The following is a 14,113-nucleotide window of genomic DNA, read 5'->3' as shown; positions in this document are numbered from 1 at the left end:
TGCTTTTTGGCTCAGCTCTCTCTTCACCACAACGAACTGATACAGCGACCGCATAACTACGGACGCCGCTCCGATCCGTTTTATTACCTGCAAAAAAGAAAAAAAAAGTATGAAGAACATGTTAAGAAAAAGGTATCAGAGCAAGAATGTTTATTCTGACCAATAGAATTACTGTTTGTTTCTCTATAGAAGTCTTTAGATTTTAGCTTCTTGGAGCCAGTGGGTACTTCCTGTTTGGAACGCCGGCGGGGGGGGAGTCAGTATGTCTGGTGAAATATACTGTCTGTGGTAGAGCTTCGTTTTTCCAACGCCTCTACGTACAAACCGGGCGCTCCAACTGGAACCTGTGGAACATCTCAGCTCATTTAGATTCCTTCAAGACTTCACTGGAGTAAAAATTACATTTTTACAAAACTATTCCAATTAAGAATTTAACGATAACATATTTTAGGAAACAAACATTAAAAATAAACAGATTTCATTGGGTTCTCTTTTATTTAAAATATTACCAGAAGTTTTACTTTTGTGTAGTTTGAACCTTTAATTATATGAAAACTATTTATCATCAAACAAAATGTTTATGTTATGGAAATTTGAAAAATGAATCAAGTTGTATTCGTTTTAAAAATGTTAGCATTAAACTAAACTGACCTTGAATTCCAGTAAGTTCATTGTTCTGGCTGTGATTTACCTGGACACGTCCTGTTATTGAGTAGCTCACCTAAGAACGGTGAATGTGTTCAGCGTTTTCATAGTTCCAGACTTTTAATCTACAAATTATTATTTATTTTTTTGGTTAAGCTCTCAGGTTATTGTCTGCTCCCTTTAAGCCGGAGCGGAGCAGAAGGCTTTTCACTAAATGAAATGATGTAACGGGCTAATCTTACTCTGCCTGTTCTTTGGGGTGATCAAAACGGCTGCGGTGTGTTAGTGTACGTTGATTTGGTAGATGAAGATGGATTTAAATCCCTATTTTTGTTGTCTTTGTGGAAAACGGGGAGAAAAAACTGCTTCATTTTTTTTATATGAACCAATTTCTCTGTTTGCGGTTATGTAATAGTCATAAAAAGACATAATCTCAATGCTGTCTCACACTTAGAGCAGGTGTTGTAACCTGCTGCACAGGTTGTTGCTCCCGCCACACCTGAGGCCAACTGTCAACAGCCGGCGCATAAACACACGGCAGAGACTCCCAGGAGACCTCATGTGGCTCATGACCACGATGCACCTGCAGGCCTCAGCACAAATCCTCGGTCCCAGGAGCCCTCTGAACCCAAACACACCTGACTGTCACCTGCCGTCAGAGCTTAGAAGGTTGTTTGAGAAGGGCGCAGTTGTAGATGGATGGCTAGAAAAGTTTGTTCAGCTAGAGAAAAAACAAACAAACGAATTTTACGCATTAGACCAAAGCTGGCCAACCCTGGTCCTCAAGAGCCTCAGCCTGTTTTCCAGCAGTCCCTGGACTGGCTGACAACCGAAATCAGGTGTGTTCAGTCAATCAGGATGTGGAATTACTTTAGACAGCTAATCAGCAGGAAGCTGGTCATGGAGGACTGAATAACAGGCAGGGTTGGCCAGAACTGATTTAATTTATGCCGAGCATCAAACTTGCAGCTGCAGAGAAACCTCTGGGTCTCCTTATGCCTCAGTCACTACTGCCCCTACGGGTGGACACCGGACAGTATATCTACTTTGTAGATATACTATAGACTGTCCGCCCTGTGAACCCGTAGAGAGGAAATGTTCATGCATATTTTTTCTGCGTTCGTGACAGGTTGTAGTGAACTCTTAAACAACACATATGGGTAAAGTAGGGGAGACGCAGGCGTGTTGCACAGATTTTTGCTTTTTCTTAACTCGCCCCCAAACCTGCAGATAGGAGCCTGTTAGTGCTGTTCACGTGATAACGTGCACGCTCCTTGCTGCAGTCTGACTGTTAGACATTAGGAAAGTAGACAGGGTGTTGTTTGTGTGGACATCGTACGGGCGTCTTACGGTCCCTTGCATGTCACGTGCACACACCGTGCGTGCAGCCTTTGCGTGTAATCTAGGAGCCAGTACACGCACCTTACTAACGACTAAAGTGTGGCGTACGGTAGGCCTGCACGATATGAGGAAAACTTGCGATCTGCGATATTATTGATCAATATTGCGTTGACGATATAACTAGCAATACATGAACAAATAGCACAACAACTAAATACACTATTTCAACAGTTTAATTCAAATTATAGTCAACATAACCTAAATTAAACTCCAAACGATCCTACTCTATGTAAGAGGCAAAGAGCTCCATCTGATTGGTCAATGATGTAAATGAGTCCATTTGATTGGTCAAATGCATACATTGATTTAATAGATTTTTTTTTAAAACTTCAAGCAGCCATAAGATTGTTTTAGCACATTTAAGGTAACCGTTTATTGCAATTTTCGCCGACTTTTGCGATATGCGTGTTGCACTGCGATATATTGTGCAGGCCAAGCATACGGGCACGGTACGACGGCATCACCCGTACGTCAACTTCCATCATACTTACAATCCTCACAATACACTTACCACAGGCACGCCAATGGTACGTACCACTTTTATGACGTCCCTTGAAGGGGAACTGCATGATGCAACGGCACATCCCTTACGATGCTGCCGCTCCTCTCCACATACCCAGACAACCCAGGAACCCACAGAACCTGGACGGGTCAACGCCGGCATGTGTGCATGGCGTCAATGCTGTCATGCCAGAACCTTCACTTCCTGACCCGAAGAACTGTCCCATCTCTGACTGCTTTTGAACTTTTCAAACTTCAAAAAAGTGTCCACAAAGATGCAGGGGATGAAAGATAAATTTATCGCCAGATTTACCTAAACCCGTTTATTTTTCTTCTCTTGGACCGTCTTTCATCTCTTTTGACTCCCACGTATTTTCAAGAAAAACTTGACCGTATTTAGTGACATAGCCGGGAACTTCCAGCCTCCCTCTCTGACTCCTTCCTCCTCCCCGGGGATTGTTCCTCCCCGCGTCCCTCCATGATCATCGCTCTCCTCGTGGGATGAGCCGGTTTTGCTTCAGACTTTCCAAAAAAAGAAGAACCACCAACAACATATCTGTGCTTCAGAAAGGCATTAAATGGTTGGTTTGATCACATTAGGGGAAGACGGCTCCTCATATGATGCACTCAAATGTTCTCCTCCTCCCTAATCCTCCTGCTGTGTCTGATGTCTGCTTGTTTTGGCAGCGAATGCGACCTCCCAGCGCTCTCTCTCCTCTCATCCCTCCGTCCAGCATCCTCCCGTCCCTCGTCCACCTGTTTCTTCATTTCCTGTTGGCCGTGTCTTTCTGCTCAGAGGCTTTCTTGGCTTTTGTTGGTCTCGTGGGGAAGGGTGTTGTCTGTCTCCTCCCTCCCACTGTTTCAGATGAAAAGACCCTCCGGCAAAAAGGGGAGGGGTGTGCAATCAAATGAAATAAAGGCGTTTTTGTTTAGTTAAGAGGATTAGTGCACAACTGTGTAATAACATGAAGGTATTTTGCAGCCGATTTCATTTTTCTGTTCTTTAGACAACATTTTTCGCCCGTTTGCTTTATTTTTTGTTTCTTTTGTCATCTAAAGATGTTCTCATGCGGTTTGTTTCACTCTGTTTACCTAAAGAATAATTATCTGAATTCTTAAAGGGTCTAAATCCTGCGGGAGAACACAGCTTTTCTTAAGCATTTCAGACTATGGAGTAAATATATCCATACATTTGATAATATATTACTTTTGACACACTAAAGAACGATTTTTCTATGAAATACTAGATATTTTCGCATCTCATTTTTTTACCTGGAAGTAAGACGACTCGATCTCTGAGGCTCCGCCTTTCGCTCCTTGTGGATGCCGCCCATTTTGTGACGACAACCTAGAGCCGACCTCGGCAGCGTGTCTGCAAAAATAAACAACACCCGAACAATGATAAATAAAAACCTTTTTTTCTATCACCGCTAGCTAAGCATAGAAAGTGGGCGTGTGTTTTAGCCTGGGGGCGGAACTGGCATTGCAGACTCTTCCTGGAAGGGGCGGCTCTGCACTTTATGACGTCACAATGTGAAAACCCGCTCGTGTTTTAGGAGGGGCTGGGGCTCATGAATGGATCGAAATACCGCTTTGGGGTTTTTTTGTGTAAGGAATGAACATTATAATTCTCTTAAAAGCTCATGAAAGTTGATTTTCATGATATAGACCTTTTTTAAATGTTTACTTTTAAATTAAACCACATTGCATAAAACAAAGCACAACTGCAAAATTGAGGAGTGACTTTAAAACATGTTTATTTGATGAAAAATCACATTTTATGACATACTAAAGTTATTTCATGTTTTTTTTGCTTCCTCCTCAGTCCCTGTTTGTCTTTCTACAGATGTTCTAGTATTTTTGTGTTTGTCTGTTGTCAAATAAGCCTGATATTTTGTGCGACTGCGTTACAGGGTTGACCAGTTTCCAGCCACAGACCCCCCATAACTGCCTGTAAGGACAGTTGTGACTAAGGCTAACTACGTGAAATATGCCTAAACTGCGTAATTCTCAACCAACCGAAAACTTGGAACAGTTTAAAAGTGACGTTAGGTAAAGAGCCGTCAGCTAAAACCCTCAACAGTTGTCTGCTCACATCGACGAACCAAAGAAACACTTTTGAATGACGTCGATCATGCGTGACCTTTACGCCGACTGCATCACTGGATTGTGTGGCGTCTAAAGCTCCGCCTCCTTATCTGATTCTGACAAAGTGGAGGTTACTTCTTTAGCGCCTGCAGCGTTTTCTCCTCTCCCAGCTCGTGTGCCCTGCTTTCCCGCTGTCATCACCCCGGAGTCTCAGGAACGCCTTCCAGGTGTTTTTTTTCTGACTCAACCACATACCCAGCTTCCCTCCAGCACACCTCACTGCCCGTGCTCGTAAACAACAGGAGCCACCTCTTGTTTTGACTGCAGGTGAGGATCCGTTTCCTGCCTGCTGGACATCCCGTTCGTCCTGCAGACCCGCTTCCATCTTTTTAAGACAACTCGGGCTGGAGAGCCGGAATCAGTGCAGCCGGAAAAACCTCTTCAACAGTCGTCTGCGCAGACGAAACATCCTTTTTTTATTGTGATTTGTGCATAATCTCGTCTTTTTTTCTTTTTTTTTTTCTCTGCTGAAACACGCAGACGACACTTTTCTGTTCAAGCTTGCTGGACTGTGAAGGCGCCGGCGGCAGCAATCCGGTAGTTTCAGTCCCTTATTTGCAAATGCAAATGGGTTTTTCTGCAGCGTGTCGTCTCTGTTCCTGTTTGGTCCAAAAGCCAGCAGACATCAGAAATGATACAGCAGCCGTCAGGGAACAATTGGTCTGGTTGAGCCTTCAGTCTCACCCGCTTTACACAAGTGAACATTTCACGTCTCTGTTTATTTGAGAGTAAAGTCGCAGAAACCATTACATGAATATCACTGTATTACGACACATATCTGGGTTTTGTGTTGTAACCAGGGGCCTGTGGGCAGCGACTGATCGACGGCTGCGCAGCTCACTGGGCGGCGTCTGGAACAGATGTTGATTGACAGGCGTCCTGCTGCGCCGACGGTCCTCCCCCTGCTGATGAGGAGCATTAATGCAGCGGCTGTGAACGCCAGCTTTTGTGTCTATTCTCAAGAGGCCCGAGCGGCGGTGTAGCCGTCCCCCCGTCCCCCCCCTGGCCTCCTTTTCTCTGTGTTCCAGGGAGCATTTTGAAGTTCTAAGAGCTCCTCGCTGTTCTGAGCCTCAGCTTACCTCCTCACTCCGCTTTTTTGTCTTATTATTGTAATTCAGGTTCTTGCCGCAGACATGTCTGAAGGGTCAAACTTTAGGCACTTTGATTTGCTTAATAGTTAAGAATAAACCAATAAAGGTTCAAATTCATCAAGTTTTATCCAGTAGTAAAAATCCTTTGACATGAAAAAGGGTTTCGTTTGACACGTGTGGCGTGTTTCTCTTTGTTTGGCGGTGTGGTCTAATCCAGACAAGTCAAAAGCTCCGCCCAAAACGTTGTCGTGAGTAACATCTGTGAGGTCTTAGGAACAGATTTAGTGATTGCACGTTTTAAGAGCAGCCAGATTTTATTTTATACACCCACTCCGACATAAATTGCGTTCTTATAATGGGCTGGGTAGCTCGGTTGGTAAGGCTGCCACGCAGGAATCCAGGGTTAGATTCCCGGAGGGGGAAGAAACAGTGGTATTGGGGGCAATTACCAAATCAAGGCGAGCATTTAACATTACCCAGTGGGGGTCCTTGGGCAAGACCCTTGGTTGCTCCATGCCAACGGTCCCGCCCACAACTCAGAGGTGAATTTCTAATAAACTCCTGCCGCTCTGCAGAAACTATGTCTTAGAAAACGACGAAAAACAGCATAATCATAATCAAAAGTCGCTTTCAAATGGATCAAAAGATGGAGTGGGACTTTAAGTGACGCTTTGTGTTGCTTAAAAACCAGCATGGGTGGATTTGTGATGCACATCACTGCATGTGAGGATTCCCATCTGATAAAGAGAAACTCACTTTGCTTCGACAAACAGCATTTCTGCTGCTCTAGAAGCTGTTTTTTTTCACATCAGTGGTGTTTGACAGCCTGTGTGAGGCACACGTCTTTATGTCCAGAACTTTCTAAACCAATTTCACTCCAAAATATCCGCATAATTGAAGTGTGAAAAACATACATTTTTAATCAAACATTAGCAACGAAAGAGTTATCGTCATTCCTAGTCATTTGGATGCATTTATCCATCTTAAATGAAATTTTTTTTTAAATAGAGTGAATTCTCCCCAAGTTAATTTGTCTTTTCTGTTTTCTCTCTGGACATCAGCCTTCACTCTCTGTCCGAGACATTCCCTTCCTTAAGCCCTCTAGCGTGCAGACAGTCGGCCTGACAGCGACAGGAAATGACAGTTCCTGTGAGCGCGTCTTTTCATGCCAACAACCCAAACGGCTGGAAAAAGTTTGTCTTTAATAAACTGAATTTAGGCTGCAAACGATGTATTAAACAATGTGCAGACCAGCCTTTAAAGGAAACACTTTGACCTGCTGTTTCAAATGTTCCTACGAATGGTATCACCAACAGCAGACAGATCCTTCAATAACAAAGTAGATACTTTGACCACTTTAAGCTTTAACTGAGCTTTTGGAGCTTTTAGCTGATCAGCTGACTGTAGAGGGAAAGACGGAACAAGAGCTCAACGAATAAAAAAATACCTGCAACGTTCACTTCTGACCCTTCTTTACCATCACTTATTTTGTAGAAGCCTTTAAGGAAAACATTCTTACAATTTTGAGTGATGCTGTGTCACCATGTACACAAGAACTGAACTGAGTAACTCCTCCCCCCTGGCGTTCCAAACAGGAAGTACCCCTTAGACTTCTATAAAGAAATAAACAGCTGTTACTCAGTCATTCTATTGGTCAGAACAACCACTCTGGATCTGATACCTTTATATTAACATCGGCTTGATAATCCTCTTTTTTTTCCCCTGGCCAATCAGATGCCACAAAAATAAAAGAAGGTGGAGCCTGCTGGCCCCCTGGTCCAACGTTCAAAGCGATTGACAGATTACGTGTAGAGACAGGTGTGAAGTGGTAGGGGTGTGGCCTCCCAACAACCTCAGTGCTGATTGGTGAGAGTAGTCGGCGTAAAAAAATAGACTTAGACCAACACGGACCGATGACTGCTTACTGATGTCATCCGGTTCCAACCTGCCGGCGTCCGTACCATGAAAAAATGGCGACTAAATTGACTTCATTTGGGTGGAGCCAGAAGTGAACCATTTTCTACGCGGGACGTCACGCTTACTCGCTGCATTGACGGTCGGTGTCGCACGTCTCCACGGATGCCACTACGGTCTAGGCCTAAAGATGAGTTCGTCAAACAGCAGCATCGGGTTTAAATGTAGAACAACAAAAGTAGGTTTTTCAGTTGTCTGATAGGAACCGGTGTCACTGGGCGCGGTTCGACCCGGCCTCTGGTGGTTCAGAGCTTTCCGCTCTGTCACTACGGCTCTCTCCGGCCTCCACAGAGGCGTCTCCTCGTGTTTCAGTGAAACCAAGGGAGGCTTAAAGTGTGTTTGAGTACGTTTCTTTAAGCTTCCACTCTCGTCCATCAGTCCTGTGACCCCTGGTGGACACTTGGCCCTGCCAAGGCGCCCACTACCACACAGATAAACTACTCCGTGCAGTTCACTCCCACTGGAGGACACGCACACACAAAGCGGCACTTTCTCCATGTTCTTTCTTGTCCCTCTCTGTCCAGCCTCGGGCATCTTTACGCTCAGTCTGATTAAATTATCCTCGCTTGGTGCAACCATCTATTGAATCTGAACGTCGTTGCCTCCCTGAACACCGAGGCTGACTGTTCCTCCCCGGGCGAGCTCACTTAAGATGACGGGGCCCGTTCCTGTGGCCTTCAGCATCTTTGCGGGGTCACGCAGGGTCAGCCACATTAAAATTAGAAGTTTTTACCGTCCATCCATCTTCTGTTTCCGTTTGATCCTGTGCGAGGTCACTGAGGTCGCTGGGGCCGCTGGGGCGTGTTCCAGCTGCTTCAGGGTAAAGGCCGGGGAAACATCCACTCACCTAAGGGAGACTTTAGAGCAGGGGTACCTAAATACAGACTCCGACTTTTCAAGAAACCCTGACTTATCTGTTGTTTATTACCTGGATCAGGTGTGTATAGCCAATAAGGAGCTTCAATGGCAGGATGGTTGGAAAACATGTAGCCCTTGAGAGTCACCCATCAACCTACGAGGAATGTTTCTGGGCTGTTGGAGGAACCTGGAGCATCTGAAGAAAAGCCGCGCAGAAGAAGACGCAAACTCCAAACAGAAAGAACCCGGCCGGGAGCAGTTCAGCTCCATATGACATCTTTAACATTGAGTGTGAAAATTGACTCCGGTGACCTCATCAGCCCTCGTCTGGGTCTCGTGGAAGTAACACCAACTCTCTGCTTTGTGTGATGAAGCTGTTGCACTACGAGGACACACTTTCAAAATTAGTTCTTTTAAAGTTTTCATCTGTAAATCGACAGATTTTTAAGTCGTTTTCCACACGGTGTTGTGGAGCCTTGTAGCTCCGCCCCTTCCTCCTTTGAGTGGAGATGCTATCAGGAGCTCTGATGTTTGTGGATCAGCGTTCAGTCAAGCATCAGAAGAGCCTGACTCTCCTCCCCGGCTTTGATCCAGGGCTCGGAAACAAACCTCATCTCTCCTTTTCTTCTCTTTTTCCTCCCCCTGTTGCCCCCCACCACCACCAGCCCCAGCTGCTGCTTTCCTGAACAGATATTTGGGTGGTTTAGCTCTGCTGAACTCCATGTGTGGAGAAAGTTCCTGGTCTGCATGTCCGTCTCCTCTGACAGCAGCAGAAGAGGAAACAGGAAAGGCCTGAGCCGCTCGGTGTTGGGACGGATATCCTCTCATGGAGGCGTTCCCTCTCCTCTCTCGCTCCACTCTGCCTCTCTTTATCTCCTTTTAGCGTTTTTTGTCCCCGGCACATTTTTGCTGTCGGTGTGGCACTTACCGTTAGCTCCAGAAACCCCCCAGTCTGCCCTGTAGCTCTTCAGGAACTTTACATTTGCTATGTGTTGGCATGGAGACGAGGAGGACGAGGACGGCTCCGAGGTGAAGAGTTGGAGATGTTTTTATTTGAATTTTCATTTTGATGGTCTGTTTTCCTAATGAGGAGGTTCTGGCCTCCTCCTGGTTGTTGCTCTGCTGAAGGAGATTCGTCCTGAAGCTCATTTCAGTCTCTCGGTTTGAAACGGTTACATTCTCTTTGTGATCCTAGATTTAAATCTGAGCAGTAGTTGTAGCCTTTTCCTCGCCTTCCTTCCTTTTTTGCCTCACTGTCGGTTTTTGTCCGTCGCTCCTCGTCTTGGTCTGATCTTATCTTCCATCCTCGTTCTTCTGTTAGCACCACGACTGAAGGAGAATCCTCTGCTTTTATTCTTTTTCTTAACGTGTCTCTCCCCTCTGTTCCCACCAGAGCGACCCGGGCGGCCTGTCGGTGCTGGAGCTGCTGGGTCTGGACCAGAGCTCAGACTTCTCCGACTCGAGCGTTCAGCAGCTCCTGGACGAGCAGCGTGAGAGGATTCGCAGAGAGATCCGGAAGGAGCTGAAGATCAAGGAAGGAGCTGAGAACCTGCGCAGGGCCACCACCGACAAGAGGAACGCCCAGCAGGTGAGCCGGTCGGAGCGGACCAGAGCCACTTGAAACAAAGACAGTTTCTCTCCGTTGCTTCAGGACGCAGGATTATATTTAGAAGTTCTGCTTTCCCGCTGTAATGCCTTCAGCTGCACTCGTCTCCGGTTGTTTGGCGGGTTAAGGCGCCATTCTGACCGCGTCTTCGTAACTTAATGTAGTGGTTTAGTTCCTTCACATTCAGTTGTGTCGTTCAATTGGACACTCAGTGTGTCCGACCTTTAGCTTTAGGCTTTTGTGAGGGCCCAGTTCATCACACCTCCACCTCCATGCCTGACAGTTCAAAGAAAGCGTTTTGTCTTGTTTTCTACGTTTAATTTTGAAGTTAACTAGCTATTGATTTAAAGTATTTTCTAATTTAAACAGCCATCCTTGCATTAAAGGCGGTTAGACTTTATTATAAACTTGAACTTTTAGTTTGGCTCATGAACTTCTTTTTTTGAAATGATATTAGTCACACAGGTGAGTCTAAAGCTTGACCCGTATGGGTGTTGTGGGGTTTTTTTGGGGTTGATCGGGCAGCTGCATCTTAACCCTTGTGCCATCTTGTGGGGTCCAGATGACCCCACTCCCAATGTGCCTTGGAGGCACCGTCAACGTTGGGACGATAACCTTTTTTCTTCAATGATACGTGATCTTCACGGATTACATGAAATCCTCTCCACCTTTGTCATGGTAGGGAGAACACGTCAATGTAAAGGTGGGGTCATTTTGACCCCATAAGATAGCAAAAGGGTTAAGGTGAGCGTAGGTGTGTCTAGCAGTTCCCCTGAGGCTCAGATTTGGTGGGAGGGGGCTCTCCCTCTTCATCTTTACCTACCCATACGTGTTGTGTAGGTCTTCACTGTGACCTGCAGCATGCCAGTAAAAAAAAACAACAACTCTCCACCGGTTCACAGAGCCGTCGGTCTACAGCCGTGATATTTTGTGTGCGGCGGACCGCTCAAGTGCCTCGTACAGGTTTGACCACATAAGTTGGCTTTCTGTGCATCATATTTTAGGATGTTTGATTCAAAGGGAGAACCATGATGGATTTCACATCCTTCATTATGGAAAGCAGAACATGAAGGCAACAAAGGGAAAAGCTTTTCTGAAGGATATATTGTAGGTAGACTCAAATAAGCAAATAGAAATATAACTTTTATTTAAAAATATGCTGCTGAGTACGTTTTTTTTTGTTGTTGATCTAAGTGTGAATTCAGCAGCGTTTCCTGTTGCCGAGTAAACTGTGGTCAAAGTTCACGGAGCTGTTAGCCACGATGCTTTGTTAGCCTGGAATGTTTTCAATAATAATTATTCAGAGAGAAAAAGTCGCCTTCCTTCTGATTTTATTGAAAGGCGACTATTTGTGGGTTGAGGCCGAGTTTGAAACTGGATACAAGTCAATAATGAAATAAATTCCTTCAGAAAAAGACAAACTGTTTCATTCCCGTGTTGTCTTGTCCTGGACGTAAGGAGCTTCTATCGATTGTTTTCAGGTGGAGAGTCAGCTGCGGACCTCCAACCGTCGCCTCGACCATCTTCACGCTCAGCTGCAGGAGCTGGACGCTCACATCGTGGTGAAGGGCGGAGAGGAGAATAAAGGTGAGACGTCGTTCTGCCGACCCTGTCCGGTTGTTATTTCAGACACCAAGACCATTTTGAAACACGTCTTTTGTTGCTTCTTTAGCACTTTTTCACTCAAATCTGTGCTGTTCAGGTACCGTTCCTACATTTGCAGTGAAACTGAGCAATATCACAGTTTTTCTCCGCGTTTTGCATCATTTATCCTCCTATAAATCCAAATGACCAAACGTGGATGTATAGTCAGGCCTTTTGAAAAATGACCAACTCATACATTTAATTCTACTGAATTTAAGAGAAAAAACGTTGATTTACTGACTTTTCCTCAACGTAAATCACACCGTTTGTGTTTAGAAAATAAAAATAATCTTCAGAAGGTCCAGACTTCAGTTTAGTCTGCCTCAGATCAATATAAACGTGCTGCAGAATTCTGTAAAGGATACCGATGGATTTTTGTTTGGTCTCTAAAAGGCGATGAAAACATAAAACCCTTTGAAATGGTTGAATCCTGGATTATTAATGTATAAAATAAAGAGACCGTTTTTCATTATTTAAAGGCTTAATTCTGTTTGTTTCATCCTCTCCTGCTCAGAATAACTTTCATTTCTTGTAAAGTTTCCTGGAACCTTTTCCACAGACAATCTGTGCTGTTTTGTCCACAGAAAAACTAAAAAAAAAACTCTTTAATGTCTTTTTTTTAGGAGTTCAATCGAACCGTAACCAAGGAGATTATCTGACAAATGGAAACATTTGTGGACAATAACAAAAGTAATTTTTCTGGTGTCAGATGGATAGTTCTTCATAATTTATTGTGCAGCAATAAAACTTTATTTAAAACTTTATCCAAGAAGGAAACAGAATCCAAAAAAAACTTTACTTATATCAGTAACAAGTGTGATTACAATAAAGTATGAATTTAAAAGATCCTTAAAAACAAATGCAGGAATCAGAAATCAGACAAAGTTTAGCTATTGGTGCATTTCAGATGCAGGACAAAACGTCAACGCTTGTTTCGTTTGCTTCTACGTTATTAACCCTCTGAAGACCAAGATCCTGAAGATCAACTCAGCCGGGGAAGCTAGGCGACGACTAGAAGAAGAAGAGTCTTATCTAGGCAGTGTGGTGAATCTCCAGGGAGGAACGGACTCAGACGTTAAAAACGCGCGTTGGAAAGGCAAAGGCCTCCTTCGCCAGCCTCCAGAACATCTGGAGATCGACCTCAAGTCTGTCCCTGTCCTACCATACGGAGCGCAAACGACTTAAACCACCTTCAGGTGGGGTTGGCCAGGTCACACTCCGAGAAAGCCAAGCCCTGACATGGAATCCTGAGGGGAAAAGAAAGCGAGGAAGACTACGGATCAAGTGGAGGAGGGGCTCCCACCTGGAAAGAGCTGGAGAGGATCCCCCAGGACAGAAGACGATGGAGAGAAGTGGAGCTACTTCCACATTTATGTCATTTTCTAGAGCGGAGCGGTTCAAACCCGCCTGATTTCCAGCTCCCCTTGGACTGCTGGTGCCGTTTACCTAAACCAGGTGTTCAGTCGGGGTGTAGAATGACCCGAGTCGGCTAATCGGCGACAAACTGAGCTGGAAACTCGAAGCCTTGATGCGGAACGGAACGCCACTGGCTGGGAGGAGTAGAACTTTGGAGGCAAAGTGGCTCTTTGGAGGACAGCTTGTCAGGCCCCACACTGACATTTTTGTAAGGAAGGTTGAAGTGCTGAATTCCTATTCTGGACACTTGTGCGTTTTTAGTTTCCGACCGCAGGAACGAAGCTGGAAATCTTTATCGTCTCCTCAAAAACGTGTCCCAGACTTTTGTCTAAGTACAAAGCGGTGACGTTTTTCCCAACACTCATCCTCTCACGGCGCCTGAACGCGGCGTAAAGATTTAGTTTGACCTGCAGACTCTTGTGTATTGGCTCTGTTGTGATTTGAACGTTGCCCCCCACACAGATGAGTGTCCGCAGTCTCCGGGGGCGGAGAGCCGAACGTCGGCTCACAGAGATCGCATCGCAGCCCTGGAGAGGCAGCTCAACATCGAGCTCAAAGTCAAACAGGGGGTGGAGAACATGATCCCCATCTACGCCAACGGATCCACCAAGGTACGGCGTGCGGCGTTCGACTTCAATCTAGATACAAAACAACACTGTGGATCCCTAAACTATGGAATCGGCTTCCTTTAAAGCAGATTCTTGTTTTTTATCCGTTTTTTGTGGGTTTTGGTTGGTGAAAACTTTCCCTTTGTTCAGTCAAAACTGCTGTTTTTTGTGTGTTTATAACCAAACAAAACTGAATTTGAAATTAAATTAGAAAATGAATC

At 45.1% G+C, this 14,113-nt stretch overlaps 1 protein-coding gene and 1 long non-coding RNA gene across 5 annotated transcripts in view; one reads left to right on the top strand and one right to left on the bottom strand.

Moving 5' to 3' along the window:
• pkn1a (protein kinase N1a) overlaps positions 1-14,113 on the top strand; it is a 47,670-nt gene that overhangs the window by 12,159 nt on the left and 21,398 nt on the right. For 2 of the 4 annotated variants that reach the window (XM_020703632.3, XM_020703598.3), the window contains exons 1-4: positions 9,495-9,647; positions 10,012-10,206; positions 11,706-11,811; positions 13,747-13,895. In XM_020703632.3, coding sequence (XP_020559291.1) covers positions 9,606-9,647; positions 10,012-10,206; positions 11,706-11,811; positions 13,747-13,895 — 492 coding nt within the window. In that variant the 5' untranslated portion in view covers positions 9,495-9,605. Of the gene's footprint in view, positions 1-9,494; positions 9,648-10,011; positions 10,207-11,705; positions 11,812-13,746; positions 13,896-14,113 lie in introns of those variants that run through there. The other 2 variants (XM_078948073.1, XM_004065506.5) reach the window with 1 other exon arrangement.
• On the bottom strand, positions 3,290-8,619 carry LOC144992358 (uncharacterized). Its single transcript, XR_013656241.1, has 3 exons — positions 8,494-8,619; positions 3,820-3,919; positions 3,290-3,403 (listed from the first exon to the last, which is right to left on the bottom strand). It is a non-coding gene; the product is annotated as an uncharacterized LOC144992358 (long non-coding RNA).

The sequence above is a fragment of the Oryzias latipes genome, chromosome 1 (genome assembly GCF_053564925.1).
Source record: "Oryzias latipes strain Hd-rR chromosome 1, Olatipes_Hd-rR_3.1".
Classification (NCBI taxonomy): domain Eukaryota; kingdom Metazoa; phylum Chordata; class Actinopteri; order Beloniformes; family Adrianichthyidae; genus Oryzias; species Oryzias latipes.
Note: the sequence above shows the minus strand (reverse complement) of the source record. Positions and strands in the feature narration are given on the sequence as shown.